This window comes from Mobula hypostoma, chromosome 5, assembly GCF_963921235.1.
Source record: "Mobula hypostoma chromosome 5, sMobHyp1.1, whole genome shotgun sequence".
Taxonomy (NCBI): Eukaryota; Metazoa; Chordata; class Chondrichthyes; order Myliobatiformes; family Myliobatidae; genus Mobula; species Mobula hypostoma.
The window spans coordinates 7584054-7601577 of NC_086101.1; the positions used below are offsets into that span (position 1 = coordinate 7584054).

At 45.8% G+C, this 17524-nt stretch overlaps 1 protein-coding gene across 6 annotated transcripts in view; it reads right to left on the reverse strand.

Moving 5' to 3' along the window:
• The window catches only part of tmem268 (transmembrane protein 268), a 100001-nt gene that overhangs the window by 4925 nt on the left and 77552 nt on the right, over positions 1-17524 (reverse strand). For 5 of the 6 annotated variants that reach the window (XR_010017949.1, XR_010017948.1, XR_010017950.1 and 2 more), the window contains 3 exons: positions 12615-12815; positions 10329-11850; positions 3057-3700 (listed from right to left, as the gene is read on the reverse strand). Coding sequence is in view for 1 of the 6 variants with exons in the window: in XM_063047957.1 (XP_062904027.1) it covers positions 11680-11850; positions 12615-12815 (372 nt within the window). In the remaining 5 variants the exon portion in view is untranslated. Of the gene's footprint in view, positions 1-3056; positions 3701-9733; positions 11851-12614; positions 12816-17524 lie in introns of those variants that run through there. The other variant, XM_063047957.1, reaches the window with a different exon arrangement.

Consider the following 17524-nt stretch of genomic DNA (forward strand, 5'->3'; position numbering starts at 1 on the left):
AGACACTGCTCCCTGAAGACGTCCTGGGTATTTTGTAGACGAGTACCCAAGATGGAGCTGACAAGATTTACAACCTTCTGCAGCTTCTTTCGGTCCCCCTCCATACCAGACAGTGATGCAGCCTCTGAGAATGGTCAGGACATCGAGGGATATGGTGGGAAGGCTGGTGTATGGGGTTGAGTGGGATTGGGGATCAGCGATGATGGAATAGCAGAGCAGACTCGATGGGCTGAATGGTCTTGTGTATGTACTCTGATAATAAATTTGACTTTGAACCTATAGAATTTTTTTGTGTTTATTGCACGGCATTAGGTTTTACATACAAAACACAAAATAATTGATTGCACAAGTATTCATCCCCGTCAAGTCAGTATTTAGTAGCTGTATCTTTGGCAGTGATTACAACCTTCAGTCTGTCTCGACTCCAGGACGTTAACTTTGTTGTTTTTAAGCCATTCCTTTGTAACTTTGGCTTTATGCTTGGGGTCATTGCCTTGCTGAAAAACAAATCTTCTCCCAAGCCGCAGTTCTGTTGCGGACTGCGCCAGGTTTCCCTCCAAGATTTCCCTGTATTTTGCTGCATTCATTTTACCGTCTACCTTACAAGCGGTGAAGCATCCCCACTTCATGATGCAGCCACCACCATGTCTCACAGTAGGGATGGTGTCGACTTTGACGGTGTGCGGTGTTTGGCTTATGCCAAACATAGCTTTTAGTCTGATGGGCGAAAGGCTTAATTTTGGTTTCATCAGACCATAGGACCTTCTGGCAGATTACTTCTGGTAAACTCTAGCTGAGATTTCATGTGAGTTTTTTCAACAGAGGCTTTCTCTTTGCCACTCTCCCATGAAGCTGCGACTGGTGACGTACCCGGGCAACAGTTGTGTGTGCAGTCTTCTATCTCAGCCACTGAAGCTTGTAACTCCTCCAGAGTTATATGTTTCTTAGTGGCCTCGCTCACTAGTCCCCTTCTTGCACAGACATTCAGTTTTTGAGGATGGCCTGCTCAAGGCAGACGTACAGCTGTGACCCGTTTCCATCCAGGGGGTCAATGTGGACATGGTGGAGGATTAGAAATACCTGGGGATACGAATTGACAATAAACTGGACTGGTCAAAGAACACTGAGGCTCTCTACAAGAAGGGTCAGAGCCGTCTCTATTTCCTGAGGAGACTGAGGTCCTTTAGCAACTGTTGGACGATGCTGAGGATGTTCTACGAGTCTGTGGTGGCCAGTGCGATCATGTTTGCTGTTGTGTGCTGGGGCAGCAGGCTGAGGGTGGCAGACACAGAATCAACAAACTCATCCTAAGGCCAGTGAAGTTGTGGGGATGGAACTGGACTCTCTGATGGTGATGTCCGAAAAGAGGATGCTGTCCAAGTTGCATGCCATTTTGGACAATGTCTCCCATCCACTACATAATGTACTGGATGGGCACAGGAACACTTTCAGCCAGAGACTCATTCCACCGAGATGCAACACAGAGCATCACAGGATGTCATTCCTGCCTGTGGCCATCAAACTTTACAACTCCTCCCTTGGAGGGTCAGACACCCTGAGCCAATGGGCTGGTCCTGGACATATTTCATAATTTACTGGCATAATTTGCATATTACTATTTAATTATTTATGGTTTTATGACTTATTTATGGTGCAACTGTAATGAAAACCAATTTCCCCCAGGATCAATACAGTATGACTATGAATATTATAGAACATAGAATAGTACAGCACAGTACAGGCCCTTCAGCCCACATTGTTGTGCTGACCCTCAAACCCTGCCTCCCATATAACTCCTCCACCTTAAATTCCTCCATATACCTGTCTAGTAGTCTCTTAAATTCTTTCCATTTCTTGATGATTGACTTAACTGCACTCCAGGGGATATTCAGTGACTTGGAAATATCCTTGTATCCATACCCTGACTGTGCATTTCAATAAACTTTTCTCAGAGTTGCTTGGAGTGTTCTTTTGTCTTCATGGTGTAGTTTTTTTTTTGCCAGGATGCTGACTTACCAGCGTTGCCCCTTCCAGATACAGCTGCATTTTTACCACAATCAATTGAAACATCTTGACTACACACAGGTCTCTAATTAACTAATCATGTGACTTCTAAAACCAGTTGGCTGCACCAGTGATGATATTCACAGCACGCTGGAGGAACTCAGCAGGTCGGGCAGCATCTGTGGAAAAGGTCAGTCGACGTTTCGAGCCGGAACCCTTCGTCAGGACTGTAGAGGGAGGGGGCAGAGACCCTATAAAGAAGGTGGGGGGAGGGTGGGAAGGAGAAGGCTAGTGAACATCAGCAGATTATTTTGTGTTTACCAGTGATGATATGATGTATCAGATTAAAGGGGGGGGGTGAATACTTTTTAATAGGATATACGTGGATTTAGTGTTCTAGTGTTGTAAGTATACATGCAGATTCATATATACAAATGATATCATAACCAAATCTTAAGAATGACAGTCTTAGTTCTTGAAATATTTGCCAGTCATTATAAAGAAGCAATATCTGGCATGAGTGAGCTGTTGGAAAGGAATGTGGTTCGTCAGCCTTCGCAAAAGATAAACCCCAATCCGTATTTTTTACCTAACCCGTTCATAGCGTTACACAACGTCTCCGCCCCTTTCAAATTAGAACAAGCTGCAAAGCAGAACGAAAACATGAACTGGCAGACTCCACATGTGTGGATGGAACTTTTACACACCTACAGATTATTAACCTAGTTTTGGTAATATATATAAACTCAATTAACTTGCACATTGGAGAATGCAAGAACATCCTAACTTATGTAAGATAGATATCTCAACCCAGTTACTAACCTTTAATATTCAATATTCCATTGATATGACTTCCTAATACAGGTTTTAATCTGGCCTCTGAAATGGAATTACCTCTGGGTAATTTTTAACCGAGTATATATTTTAAACCAACCAGTTTGGTTGCGAAATGTAAACGTGAAGTAATGGAAACGCCCGACACCTGTTTTCTTTTTTAAAGTTAAACTCCCTTGTTTTAAATATATACATAAGCTGTAGCCGCTCTTACTCACCTTCTATGATTAGTCAGGCCATCTTTTGTTCCTGCTTTTAGGTTCTTTCTCTCCAGAAAGAAAAACCAGTCAATGAATGCCTTCGCTCAGTCGGACACTTCCGCCTTGAACTGCCACAGCTGCTGTAACGCGATGCGTCCAAATAAAGGCCGACCTTTGAGGCGTAGGGGGGACCTACAACACAATATACACCAGGCCGACCAGCCCAGCCGCCAGTCATCCGCGGCCGCGGTTCCTCATTGGTTCAATGGCAGGCTCCGACAAATCTGTCTCATTTGCAATGCTGATTCACGCAATTCATCCAGAAACAAACTTACGAGTGAAGTGTTCCAAATAATCAGAACGCAGCCTGCATCCGCAGGGAGATGTCAGTTCACATTCCGAGCAGATAAGCATTAAGCAATAATCACAGAGCCTGGTCGTGGGGGGATAAATTCGGTCAGAGTTCTCATCCTCATCTCCGATTTTTCTTTTGGGCGATGAAGAGAGGGGAGCCAGAGTGGGGAATGGAAAAAGAGAGGAGGGAGGGGTGAGAAATCGATGTTCATGCCATCAGGCAGGAAGCCACCCAGGCGAGCAATGAGGTGTTTCCCTTCCAGCTGAGAGTGGACTCATCGTGGCAATAGAGGTGACCATGGACAGACCTGTCAAATAGAACATAGAACATAGAATAGTACAGCACAGTACAGGCCCTTCGGCCCACAATGTTGTGCTGACCCTTAAACCCTGCCTCCCATATAACCCCCCACCTTAGATTCCTCCATATACCTATCTACTTGTCTCTTAAACTTCACTAGTGTATCTGCCTCCACCACTGACTCAGGCAGTGCATTCCACACACCAACCACTCTCTGAGTAAAGAACCTTCCTCTAATATCCCCCTTGAACTTCCCACCCTTTACCTTAAAGCCATGTCCTCTTGTATTGAGCAGTGGTGCCCTGGGAAGAGGCGCTGGCTATCTACTCTATCTATTCCTCTTATTATCTTGTACACCTCTATCATGTCTCCTCTCATCCTCCTTCTCTTCAAAGAGTAAAGCCCTCACTCCCTTAATCTCTGATAATAATGCATACTCTCTAAACCAGGCAGCATCCTGGTAAATCTCCTCTGTACCCTTTCCAATGCTTCCACATCCTTCCTATAGTGAGGTGACCGGAACTGGACACAGTACTCCAAGTGTGGCCTAACCAGAGTTTTATAGAGCTGCATTATTACCTCGTGACTCTTAAACTCTATCCCTCGACTTATGAAAGCTAACACCCCATAAGCTTTCTTAACTACCCTCTTCACCTGTGAGGCAACTTTCAGGGATCTGTGGACATTTACCCCCAGATCTCTCTGCTCCTCCACACTACCAAGTATCCTGCCATTTACTTTGTACTCTGCCTTGGAGTTTGTCCTTCCAAAGTGTACCACCTCACACTTCTCCGGGTTGAACTCCATCTGCCACTTCACAGCCCACTTCTACATCCTATCAATGTCTCTCTGCAATCTTCGACAATCTTCTACACTATCCACAACACCACCAACCTTTGTGTTGTCTGCAAATTTGCCAACCCACCCTTCTACCCCCACATCCAGGTCATTAATAAAAATCATGAAATGTAGAGGTCCCAGAACCTCAGCAGGACTTAGTCTCAGTCACTAACACCAATATCGAATTCAGCCGAACAACTACTTCCTAGCTTCAGAAATATTTACAGAAAAGCTTCCTTGTCACGCGTAATCATCGAAACATACAGTGAAATGTATTCGTTGTGTCAACAACCAACACAGTCCGAGCATGTGCTTCCGGGTGAGGCAGCAATTCATTTCTTGTGGGACACCACTAGTCACAATCCTCCAATCTGAATGTACTCCCTCCACCACCACCCTCTGCCTTCTGCAGGCAAGCCAATTCTGAATCCACCTGGCCAAACTTCCCTGGATCCCATGCCTTCTAACTTTCTGAAAAAGCCTACCGTGTGGAACCTTGTCAAATGCCTTACTAAAATCCATATAGATCACATCCACTACACTACCCTCGTCTATATGCCTGGTCACTTCCTCAAAGAACTCTATCAGGCTTGTAAGACAAAATTGGGAATGGGAAGTCAAATGGGTAGCGTCCGGGAGGTCCTGCCTTTTGCGGCAGATGGAGTGAAGGTGCTCAGCAAAGCCATCTCCAATTTGCTCTGAGTCTCACAAAAGCAGAGGAGGCAGCACCGGATACAGTAGATGTTCCAAGAAATGAATTGCTGTCTCACCCGGAAGCACATGCTCGGACCGTGTTGGTTGTTGACACAACGAATACATTTCACTGTATGTTTCGATGATTACGTGTGACAAGGAAGCTTTTCTGTAAATATTTCTGAAGCTAGGAAGTAGTTGTTCGGCTGAATTTGATATTGGTGTTAGTGACTGAGACTAAGTCCTGTTGAGGAATTCGGGGTCTTGATTATAATTTTACGGATATCCTGGTACGTGTTGTGAACTGTTTCTTCACTGATCCCACACTGGCACTTAGTTGCAATGCCGTGGGCCCAACAGTCAGTGTTTCCAGTTCAAGTCAATGAAGTTATGTTTTAGGATGAAGCATCTGAGCCCAGTACAGGTTGAAAGGTTTCCACAGCCCCATTGCAGAGGAGGAGCCCTCTCACTGTGCCCAAAGCCAAGATTTATTGATAAGCTAATAACATTTAAAACAAGTTCACAGCATGATTCAAGATTCAAAGTACATTTATTATCAAAGATCCTATAAATTATACAACCTTGAGATTTATTTGCTGACAGGCAGCCAGAAAGTAAGAAACCCGAAAGAATCCAATTAAAGAAAAAACATTTAAGAGACCAATGTGCAAGTGAAAGGGGAGAAAAACACAAGCTGTGCAAACGATTGAAACGAACAACCACAGCAGAATCTGCAGTTCTTCCTTGCAGTTGAATCTACATGGTGTTAACGTGCAATTTTATTTTTCTCTGGTGTTAACATCATGAGCTCCTCTACCATTAATGGCAAGACAGATGATTTGCAACACTAGCTGCATGTTTTTGTCCAGATCCACATTATCCTGATGTGGTGATCTATTGCCATTCCTTAATTTCTCCCTATAGGTTCTGGAAATTGCTTCTCAAAACCATAGTGGAAGAATGTTCACCACACACACCGGTAGTTCTGTAGCATTTCGTGTAACGTTATTGTAGCACCATCGACCCAGGTTCAAATCCAGCTATCTTCTCCCCGTCTCCGTGCTCCGCTCTCCTCCAAAGACGTGCAGGTTAATTTTCACATGGGTGTAACTGGGCAGTGCAGGCTTGCTTGGCTGGAAAGGTCTGTTACCCTAATATCTCTGAACGAAAATTAAAGCATGGGTCACCGTTATCTTGGACAACTACAGATGATCAATAAATACTGACTTTGTGTCCTCTAAATAAAACCTCACAATTATCCTACTTGTGTCTTAATACAAAGACATGCTGGGAAATCCACCCCTCCTTTCACTATCGAAACTCTCTGTAAATAGAAAATATCAATTGGGATGAACGTTGCTGTGCAAACTCAGAAATCCGAATCTGTTTCGAGCTATTTTGGTACAGTCTCTGCTTGGCACTACCACAGAAATGGGCAAAAGCCCCATGTTGCTTGACGAGGATCTGGGCCATGCTCTCTTCTTGCTGTTGCCATCAAGTGAGAGAAAACAGGAGCCCCAGGTGCCACGCCACCAGGATCACAAAATTATTACCCTACAACCATCAGGCTCCTAAACCAGTGTGGATTTCTTCACTCACTGGTTCTTTACTCTGAACTGTTTCCACAAACTATAGACTTACATTAAGGACCATACAACTCATGTTCTCAGCATTACTTGTTTATCTGTCTCGCTATTTATCATTATTTCCTTTTTTATATTTGTACAATTGTTTTATTTTGCACATTGATTCTTTGTGAGTAGTTTTTCCATTCATTCTATTGCATTTCTCTGTTCTACTGTGTTGTGACCACCGCTATCACCACTTGGTTTCCTGCCGTCCCCTCCCTCTCCAAGTCCAGGTTGCAGTGGGTGGCCCACTCAGCCGAGAAGATCATTGGCTGTCAGCTACCAACATTGAAAGACCTGTTCATCGCCAGAGCGAAGAATAGAGCTGAAAATATTACTGCTGTCCCACCCACTCTGTCAGTCACCAAATGTGCCATCAGGGAGATGGTACAAGTCCATCACCACCGGGACTACACATCACCTTCAAAGCGTCTTTCCTGTAGCTCTCCAGCATCTCCAACAAACTCACTCAGGTGTAACACCCTCACCGTCCCTGCACAACGTCCGTTAAATAGCCTGTCCTGCTCTCCTTGTTCTGTTGATAATTATTGATTCTGTTCATATGTTCACATTTGTTTCAGTTTGATTATTAACGTTTGTATAGGTGACCGTGCTGCTAATTGTTGATTGCCCATGACTATTGTCTTGTAAACTGTTGGTTGCTATTGTGTTGCCTGTTATGGTATTGTCCTGCGTTTTATGCATCAACATTGATCAGAAGTGGAGAGAGTGAGCAATTTCAAGTTCCTGGGTGTCAAGATCCCTGAGGATCTAACCTGGCCCCAACGTTTCGATGCAGTTACAAAGAAGGAACGACAGCAGCTATATTTCATCAGGAGTTTGAAGAGATTTGGTTTGTCACCTGGACTTCTACAGATGGGTTGTGGAGAGCATTCTGACTGGCTGCATCACCACCTCGTATGGGGGAGGGGACTATTACAGAGGATCGTAGTAAGCTGCAGAGAGTTATAAAATTAGTCAGTTGCATGACGGGTACTAGCCACCATGGTATCCAAGGCATCTCCAAGGAGCAGTGCCTCAGAAAAGTGGCTTCCATCACTGAGGCCCCCCACACCCAGGCAAGCCCTCTTCTCACTGTCACTGTCGGGAAGGAGGTGTGGAAGCCTGAAGGCACACACCCAATGATTCAGGAACAGCTTCTTTCCTTCTGCCATCCCATTTCTGAACCTGCATTTCAGTGGACCTGCAGACATCAGGCCTCAGTGAAATCACAAACCGTCAGGCCTCATCTACTGGACTTGCCAACTTTGGTTGTCAGTATTGACCCCAGGCTCACTGATGACTGGACCCTGAATTTCTGAATGCCATGAACACTACCTCACTACTTTGTAAAAAAAAATTGCTTTTTGCCTAACTTACTGTCATTCATTTATTTATCTTGTATTGCAATGGACTGCTGCCATAGTGTTAACAAATTTCACCACACATGCTGGTGATAATAAACCTGATTCTGAACCACAACCAATTCTGGTACATTTCACATACTGGCAATTAAGTGTTTCTGAATGCCCTCAAGAAAATGAATCTCAGGGTTGCGTATGGTGTCATATAACTTTACTTTGAACTTTGAAAGAGATTAATTTATCATCCTGAATCGATGGTCTCGTGACATCAACAGTTCACTTTTTGCCCTGTGTGTCACTTATGTGGGACATTGGCACACCCAGCCACAGAATGCCGCAAGATAAAACAACGCACACATAAAACAATAAAACAACTCAAATCTTCTGGTAGCACAACTAAAAATAATATCAATGCACTGCCGATGAAGAAAAGCAAGGATGAGGACTAGTGATCCCACAATTCAGTGGATCCTGGATTGGAATCACAAGGGCTGGTGACCCCTCTCCCCGCCCCCAGGGCCAGAGGTCCATCCAAATCCAGAGTTTGAGGTCTGGAGTTCAGGGTCCAGTCATCAGCGACCCCTGGGGTCAATAATGACAACCAAAGTTGGCAAGTCCAGTAGATGAGGCCTGACAGTTTGTGGTTTCACTGAGGCCTGATGTCTGCAGGTCCACTGAAAGCCTGGAGGTAGCCTGTCCTGAGCTTGGAGGCCTGTCTGGTATATGTGTGAGTGGGAGGGAGGAAACAGTCGTATTTAGCTGCTCTTATTTTTTATCCAGCAACCTACGAGAACTAGCGGTGGAGCTGGATATGTTCTACACCATACTGCAGCCAGCTTCAGCCACCTGGGGAAAAAGGCATCGGGGTCGTGTGCGGCTGACAGCGGGTGATTGTCTTGGCCATTTTTGTTGCGCAATGGTAATGCAGAACACTGAGAATCCAGGTCACTGGTTCATTGGGGAGCTGCATCTGCTTTGCCTGGTGTGTGGACAAGGCCCTCAAGCCTTGGGGTGGCTTGTTGTAGATACCAGAGCCAGTGGTGAGCTGCCCCCTTCTGTCAGTGCTGCCCTGCAGTGGTCACTTGGTGCAAGGCAAGCTAGATTATGAGTAACTGCTACGGGCTTGTTCTGTAGAAATGTGGCTCCGTGCACCATTAATCTATGAGCCATGACACTCAGGGACTCGGGCTATATTTAAATTTCTTTTTGTATGTATATTTTTCTGCTATCAGTATCATATGTGCTAGGTGTGCTGTGTGTGACTGTTGGCCCCAGGAGAACACTGTTCCATTTGGCTCTATTCACATGTATGGTTGAATGACAATTAAAGTTGAACTTGAACTTGTCCCTGTTGTCTTGCTGAGCATTCTGGGTATGGCGTGGCGGTGTCAGGACGAGTGGCAACACTTGAGGGCTGACCCCAGCACCCCATTAGGTCCTGTTGGTCATTGACGTAAAGGGCACATTTCATGTTGCGATAAATAAATGAATCTCTCTTAAAATAGAAAGCTCTTTATTTCAGACTTAAATCCACTCTACTTTGCTGGAAGCACACCACCTCTCCTGAAAGCTTGATATTCACAACGGAGTTAATGAATTGTCTTCCGCATATCATTAAATAATCAATTAACAAATTAAAACTAAATTTTTACAGCAGTTGATATCTTTTTAAAAATCTTTACACTCTGAAAAGTTTTTTTTGGTCTAGAAATGTAAACTGCACAGTAAATGACCTCAGTAAGGAGAGTCACTAAATTTTCAGGTTCAACGCCAGTGACCCGGGTTCAATTCCCACTGCTGCCCAGAACGGGTTGGTACGTTCTCCCTGTGACCATCCGGGTTTGCTCCAGCTGCTCCAGTTTCCTCGCACAGTCCGAAGACGTACAGGCTGGTAAGGCCGAGTAAGTTGCGGGCATCCAACGGTGGCGACTCCTGCGGGCTGCCCCTGCGTAGTCCTCACTCACTTGATTTAACGCAAATGACACATTTCTCCGTATGTTTCGACGCGCATGTGACAAATAAAGCTTTTCTTTCATTAAATTTCTGTTTGCCACCGCCCTTGCAGGCAGCATGGTCTGGGACACACTCACCTCCCCTCTAGCCTACTTACCAGTTACAGTTGTATAACACTCCCACCACAGTGAACTGCAACGAATTCCGTCACAGCTGCTCACAGTTCAACCTGCAGCTTTCCACCAATGTCAAATGGGTTGGAAACTGGGCAATGCCCCATGATTCTCCTGCTGGGTGTGGCTACCAGGGTGCAGAGATAAAAAAATATTTGGTGGGGGGAAGGGGAGGAAGAAAAGACAGAAAGATGTGGGGAATTCCAACTGCCCCACCCAGTGGGTGTGGATCAGCTGTGGATAAACAAGACAAAGTGCAAAAGACTGAGTAAACTCCAGACGCGAGAGTGGATGTCAGCTGTGAGATGAGGAGGAATTTCTTCAGCCCGAGGGAGGTGAATCTGTGGAACTCATTGCCACAGATGGCTACCGAGACCAAGTCATGGGATATATTTAAGGCAGATATTAACAGTTTATTGGTTAGTAACAGCATTAAAGTTTAAGGGGAGAAGGCAGGAAAATGTTGAGAGGGAAAATAAATGATGGAATGGCAGAACAGACGGATGGGCTGAATGGCCTAATTATGCTCCTAGGTTTTACTAGGTAATTACTGGTTTTTTACAGAGAGTGGTGAATGCGTGGAATGCTCCGCCTTGGGTGGTGGTGGTGGAGGCAGACACATGGATGATAGAAATATGGAGGGTTATTGGGAGGGAAGGGTTGGATTAATTCTAGCGTCGGTTAATAGGTCAGCACTCCGTGGCCCAAAGGGCCTGTACTGTTCTCTGTTCACACTCCTTGATGAGATGCCAAAGTCACTGGCATCAGCAGATGGGCGGCTGATCAACAGACATACAAGTGTCCTTGTAAGCAACACACACAAAATGCTGGAGGAACTCAGCAGGCCAGGCACCGCCTCTGGAAAAGAGTAAACAGTCGATGTTCTGGGCCGAGACCCTTCATCAGGACTGGAGAAGAAGCGATGTAAAGTCAGAGTAAGAAGGTGGGGGGCGGGGGGAGAGGAAGAAGTACAAGGTAGTAGGTGATAGGTGAAACCGGGAGAAGGGGAGGGGTGAAGTGAAGAGCTGGGAAGTCGATAGCTGAAAGAGATAAAGGGTTGGAGAAGGGGGACTCTGATAGAAGAGGACAGAAGGCCATGGAAGAAAGGGAAGGGGGAGGAGCACCAGAGGGAGGTGATGGGCAGGCAAGGAGATGAGATGATAGAGGGAAAGGGAACAGGAAATGCTGAGGGAAGTTGGAGACCATTACCAGAAGCGTCCTTATAATTTCCAGATTCAATTGCACTCGGCCTAGCAGATCGCTCAACACGGTTGCTGTTCAAAGTCCGACATTGCTACCTGCGTTCACAGTTAAAGTTCACAGTTAAGTTGATGCCTACGGCTCGCCACCTGATAGGTTCAATACTGAAGTCTCGACGTACTGGCAAAGACAAGGGACGTGCGCCACGTCCGTGTGAACGGAAGCCCTGGTGCGAGGCAGCTGCTTCAGAACGTGTAGCTTTACATAAAGTCCACTGAATGTGAGCAGCAGCTGGTAGGCGATCTCCTGCAATGGCAAAATAAAACGGAGCATTTTTTAATACAGAAAATGGGCCAGAGTCATTCAAAGACAAAGTATTTCTTGCCAACTGAGTACTCTGGAAATGTGCATCCTCCTCTCCACATCCACTCTATCCAGCCTTTCATAGTCATACTTTATTGATCCCGGGGGAAATTGGTTTTTGTTACAGTTGCACCATAAATAATAAATAGTAATAAACCATAAATAGTTAAATAGTAAAAAGTACATTATGCCAGGAAATAAGTCCAGGACCAGCCTATTGGCTCAGGGTGTCTGACCCTTCAAGGGAGGAGTTGTAAAGTTTGATGGCCACAGGCAGGAATGACTTCCTATGACGCTCTGTGTTGCATCTCGGTGGAATGAGTCTCTGGCTGAATGTACTCCTGTGCCCACCCAGTACATTATGTAGTGGATGGGAGACATTGTCCAAGATGGCATGCAACTTGGACAGCATCCTCTTTTCAGACACCACCGTGAGAGAGTCCAGTTCCATCCCCACAACATCACTGGTCTTACGAATGAGTCTGTCGATCCTGTTGGTGTCTGCTACCCTCAGCCTGCTGCCCCAGCACACAACAGCAAACATGAGAGCACTGGCCACCACAGACTCATAGAACATCCTCAGCACCGTCCGGCAGATGTTACAGGAGATGTCCCCACCAACTCCACTGAGTACAGGACTGGAGCCATCAAACACTTCTCATAAGTTAGGCACATGGCACGTTACTCTAATAAGGGAAGTACGTTACCTCAGATGTACCTTCAGGGACCAGGCACGTCAATGTGTTAAAAACGTGCTGTGGTTGCTGATTGCCATTACTGAGAGCCCCGTCACCGTTCCCGGGTAACAGTGGAGCCTCTTCAGACCCTGCATCCACCTCAATCAGAGGACTCACTTGGCTCGTTTCCACCACGATGCAGAGGTGTCCCAGCTTCTGACGCAGAAAGGACTGTTGATTGAAACGCAAACTTGTAAGTGGACGCATTACGCAAGAGTAAAGAATGCAGTTATCTAGTTAGGTAGAAGCAGGAGCTCAAACTCCGAGAGACTGTTTGCTGTTCAATTATATCATGGCGGATCGTTGCTGCACATTCCTTCATATTTAACACACACTCAGCGGCCACTTCATTATGTACTTCCTGTAACGAATAAAGTGGACACCGACTGCGTGTTTGTGGCGTTCTGCTGCTGTAGACCAACCACTTCAGGATTTGTTGTGTTGTGCATTCAGAGATGCTGTGTTGCACACCACTGTTGTAACGTGTGGTTATTTGAGTCACTGTTGTCTTCCTGTCATCTTGAAGCAGTCTGGCCATTCTCCTCTGACCTCTCTCACTAGCAAGGTGTTTCAGCCACAGAACTGCTGTTCACTGGATGTTTTTTGTTTTTTTACCCATTCTCTGTAAACTCTAGAGACTTGTGCATGAAAATCCCAGGAAATCAGCAGTTTCAGAGATACTCAAACCACCCCGCCTGGCACCAACAATCATTTCATGGTCAGTCACTTAGATCACATTTCCTCCCCATTCTGATGTTTGGTCTGAACAGCAACTGACCCTCTTGACCGTGTCTGCATGCTTTTATGCATTGAGTTGCTGCCATATGATTGGCTGATTAGATATTTGTATTAATGAGCAGGAGTACATAATAAAGTGACCAGAATGGAAATCCAATTTACCCACAAACATCTACCAGCTTCGGTAGAACAGAATTTCATTGCTTCCTGCTTTTACACTCAGGTAAAATTTAGCTTTACATTTAAAGCACTTTGTTCCAGCAACCCCAAAAAGGGGGAGGCAAACTCCATCATCAAAGACCCCCACCAGCCAGGCCAAACTCTAACATCAAAGTCCCCATCATCCAGGCCAAACTTCATCATCAAAGACCCCCACCGTCCAGCCAAACTTCATCATCAAAGACCCCCACCGTCCGGCCAAACTTCATCATCAAAGACCCCCACCATCTGGGCCATGCCATCTTGTCACAGCTTCCATCGGGCAGGAGGTACAAAAACCCGAGGTCTCCACACCACCAGGTGCAGGAACAGCTACTTCCCTTCAAAAAAATTGGTCTTCAAGTTCAAGTTTAATTATCATTCAACCATACATGGACACCCATAAGCACAGCTAAACAAAACAGTGTTACTCTGGGGCCAAGGGGCAAAACACAGTACAATCACGCCCCACACAAGGCCATACAGCAACCTGAAGCAGCCGACACAACCCTAATCACCACAGTTCAGCAACAATGTGATCACACTGCACTAAAATGAACTTGCTTTCGGTTTTGTTCCAATTGTGTTCTTTCTTGTAAAAATTGGACGTAATTTATGTTTTATATGTGAATGCTACTTATCTGATGCTGTGTGCCTGTGACGATGCTGCCAGTATGTTTCATTCCAAAACAACACACACAGCAGGCCAGGCAGCACCTCTGGAAAAGAATCAACATTTGACATTTCGGGCCGAGACCTTTAATCAGAGAGGAAAGAGACAAACAAGAGGAAGAAGTTGGGGCCGGGGAGGAAGAAGTTCAAAGTGGTGGGAGATAGGTGAGACCGGGAGGGGGGTAGGGGCTGAAGTAAAGAGCTGGGAAGTCGGTTGGTGAAAGAGACAAAGGACTGGTGAAGAGGGAATCTGCTAGGAGACGATGGAAGACCATGGAAGAAAGGGAAGGGGAGGTGATGGGCAGGAAGGAAGGGAATATGGGAGAGGGAAACAAGAATGGGAATGGTGAAGGTGCGGGGCAGTTACCAGATGTTCAAGAGATCTATGTTTATGACATCAGGTTGGAGGCTACCCAGATGGAATACGGGGTGTTGCTCCTCCAACCTGAGTGTGGCCTCATCGCAGCAGCAGAGGCGGCCATGGACTGACGTGTCAGAATGGGAATGGGAAGTAGAATTGCAATGGGTGGCTACCAGGAGTTCCCACTTTTTTCTTGTAGGTGCTTGGCAAAGCGGTCTCCCAATCTACATCGGGTCTCACCGATACACAGGAGGCCACACCGGGAGCACCAGACACGGTATATGACCCCAAGAGACTCACAGGTGAAGTGTTGCCTCACCTGGAAGGACAGTTTGGGTCCTGAATGGTAGTGAGGGAGGAGGTGTAGGGGCAGGTGTGGCACTTGTTCCAGGAAGGAGATCTATGGGGAGGGACAAATGGACAGGGGAGTCATGAAGGAAGTGATCCCTGCGGAAAGCAGAAAGTGGGGGAGAGGGAAAGATGTGCTTGGTAGTAGGATCCCGTTGAAAATGCAGAGGTTGTGGAGAATCATATGCTGGATGTGGAGGCTACTGGGGTGGTAGGTGGTCGGTACGTTGTCATTCCACCCGTGTATCCATGGACCTACGCACAGGACAATAAACTCGACTTTGACCACTGTTCCCTCTAAGCTGCACAGGTGTGTGGTTGCTCAGTAACTGAAATGCTCCCACGCACATAGCCTTTGTTACCACGCTGCTGGAACTGGACGCGGCTAGAAAAAGCTTACAAAAAGTGAAGAGATTCTCTTTAGAAACATAGAAAACCTACAGCACAATACAGGCCCTTTGGCCCACAAATTTGTGGCGAACATGTCCCTACCTTAGAAATTACTAGGCTTACCCATAGCCCTCTATTTTTCTAAGCTCCATGTACCTATCCAAAAGTCTCTTAAAAGACCCTATTGTATCCGCCTCCACTATCATTACCACACTACCCATTCCATGCACTCACCACACTCTGTGTTTAAAAAAAACTTACTCTTGACATCTCCTCTGTACCTACTTCCAAGCAGCTTAAAACTGTGCCCTCTTATGTTAGCCATTTCAGCCCTGGGAAAAAGCCTCTGACTATCCATGCAATCAATGCCTCTCATCATCTTATACACCTCTGTCAGGTCACCTCTCATCCTCCGTCGCTCCAAGGAAAAAAGGCCGAGTTTGTTGGACTGTATTGCAATATACCCTTCAATTAATAAACAAACAAATTTGTAATTTTTCAATTTTCATCCTAAATATTCACACTATACATATTACAAAAAAAAATTTAAACTGCCGCACAGTTTCAGGCTGTGCAAAAATTTCCTTCTCAGAGCAATGGTCGATCCATGCAGCTGTGAGAAAATATTAGAGGGAATGTTGACTTTGAGTTTTTCTTTATCTACTTATCAAGATGCTGCCGGGACGTGAGGACCTGAGTTATAGGGAAAGGTTGTACGGTTAGGACTTCATTCCCTGGAGCCCAGGACAACGAGGGGAGATTTGATAGAAGTATACAAAACTATAAGAGTTTGAGATATGGTGAATGCAAGCAGGCTTTTTCCACAGGTTGGGAGAGACGAGAACTTTATGTAATGGGTTAAAGGTGAAAGGTGAACCTGAGTGGGAACTTCTTCACTCGAAGCGTGGTGTGAATGAGTAACAAACTGCAAGTGGAAGTAGTGGATGGGGATTCGACTGGGCCTGTTTCTCGATGGTACGCTGGTCCAATAAAAGGAAACCACCAGTGCAGCATGATTAAACTTTTGGAGGTTAAATGTTGGTCGTGGTAGACCCACTCAATACTGATCTAGTTGCTGGTTTCAGCAACCCAAGTGGTCTGGTGTCATACAGCACTACAGCACAGAAACTGGCCCTTCAGCCCATCTAGTCAGTGCGAACTGTTACTCTGCCCAGGCTCATTGACCCTCACCTGGACCGCAGCCATGTAACTAAAATCTCTTTAATGTTGAAATCACGTCTACCAATTCCCCTGGCAGCTCGTTCCACATTCTCACGGCCCTCTGAGTGAAGAAATTCCCCCTCAGTGTCCCGTCAAACATTTTGCTTTTCACTCTTAACCTATGGCCTTTAGTTGTAGACTAATTTGTTTTCCATTACACTGTGTACTGGAAACGACATTAATCATTGAATCTTGAGGACAGACACTCAACGTTTCAGAAACAGCTTCTTCCCCTCCATCACCAGATTCCTGCGTGGACCGTGAACCTGTGAACCTCACCTTTTTTTGCTCTTTTATTTATTTAATTTGTTTTACATTTCTTATTTTAACTTATCGTAAATTTTATGTATTGCACTCTACTGCTGCCATGATAATAAATCTTGTCATCCACTCTCCTCTCCCATCAGACTCCTTCCTCTCCACCTTGACCTTTCCCTACCCACCTATCACCTTCCAGTTAGCCTCTTTCCCCTGCCCCCACCTTTTCTTTCTGGCATCTTCCCCCTTCCTTTTCAGTCCTGATGAAGAGTCTCGGCCTGAAATGTCGACTGTTTATTCATTTCCATGGACGCTGCCTGACCTGCTGAGTTCTTCCAGCATTTTGTGCGCATTGCTTTGGACTTCCAACGTCCGCAGACTTTCTTGTGTATTATTGTGTATCTTGTGTATTGTGTAACAAGCATGATTCTGATTCTGAGCAATGATAGATTTGAACACAAAAGGATAGACAGGGAGATGAACCACTAATTGAGTCAGCAGGCCGAGGGAGGCACACGTGGTCGGATGCAGAGATGTACCACAACGTTGCTGAGGTTAGTGAGGGACAGCTTTTCTCTCTGGAGCAAAGGAGGGTGAGAGTTCACTTATTAGAGGTGTACAAGATGATAGGGGTGTATGGGGTGTCTCGGGAGGGGTATCACCTCTGGTGGGGGGGGGGCCTGCCGTGCCCTTT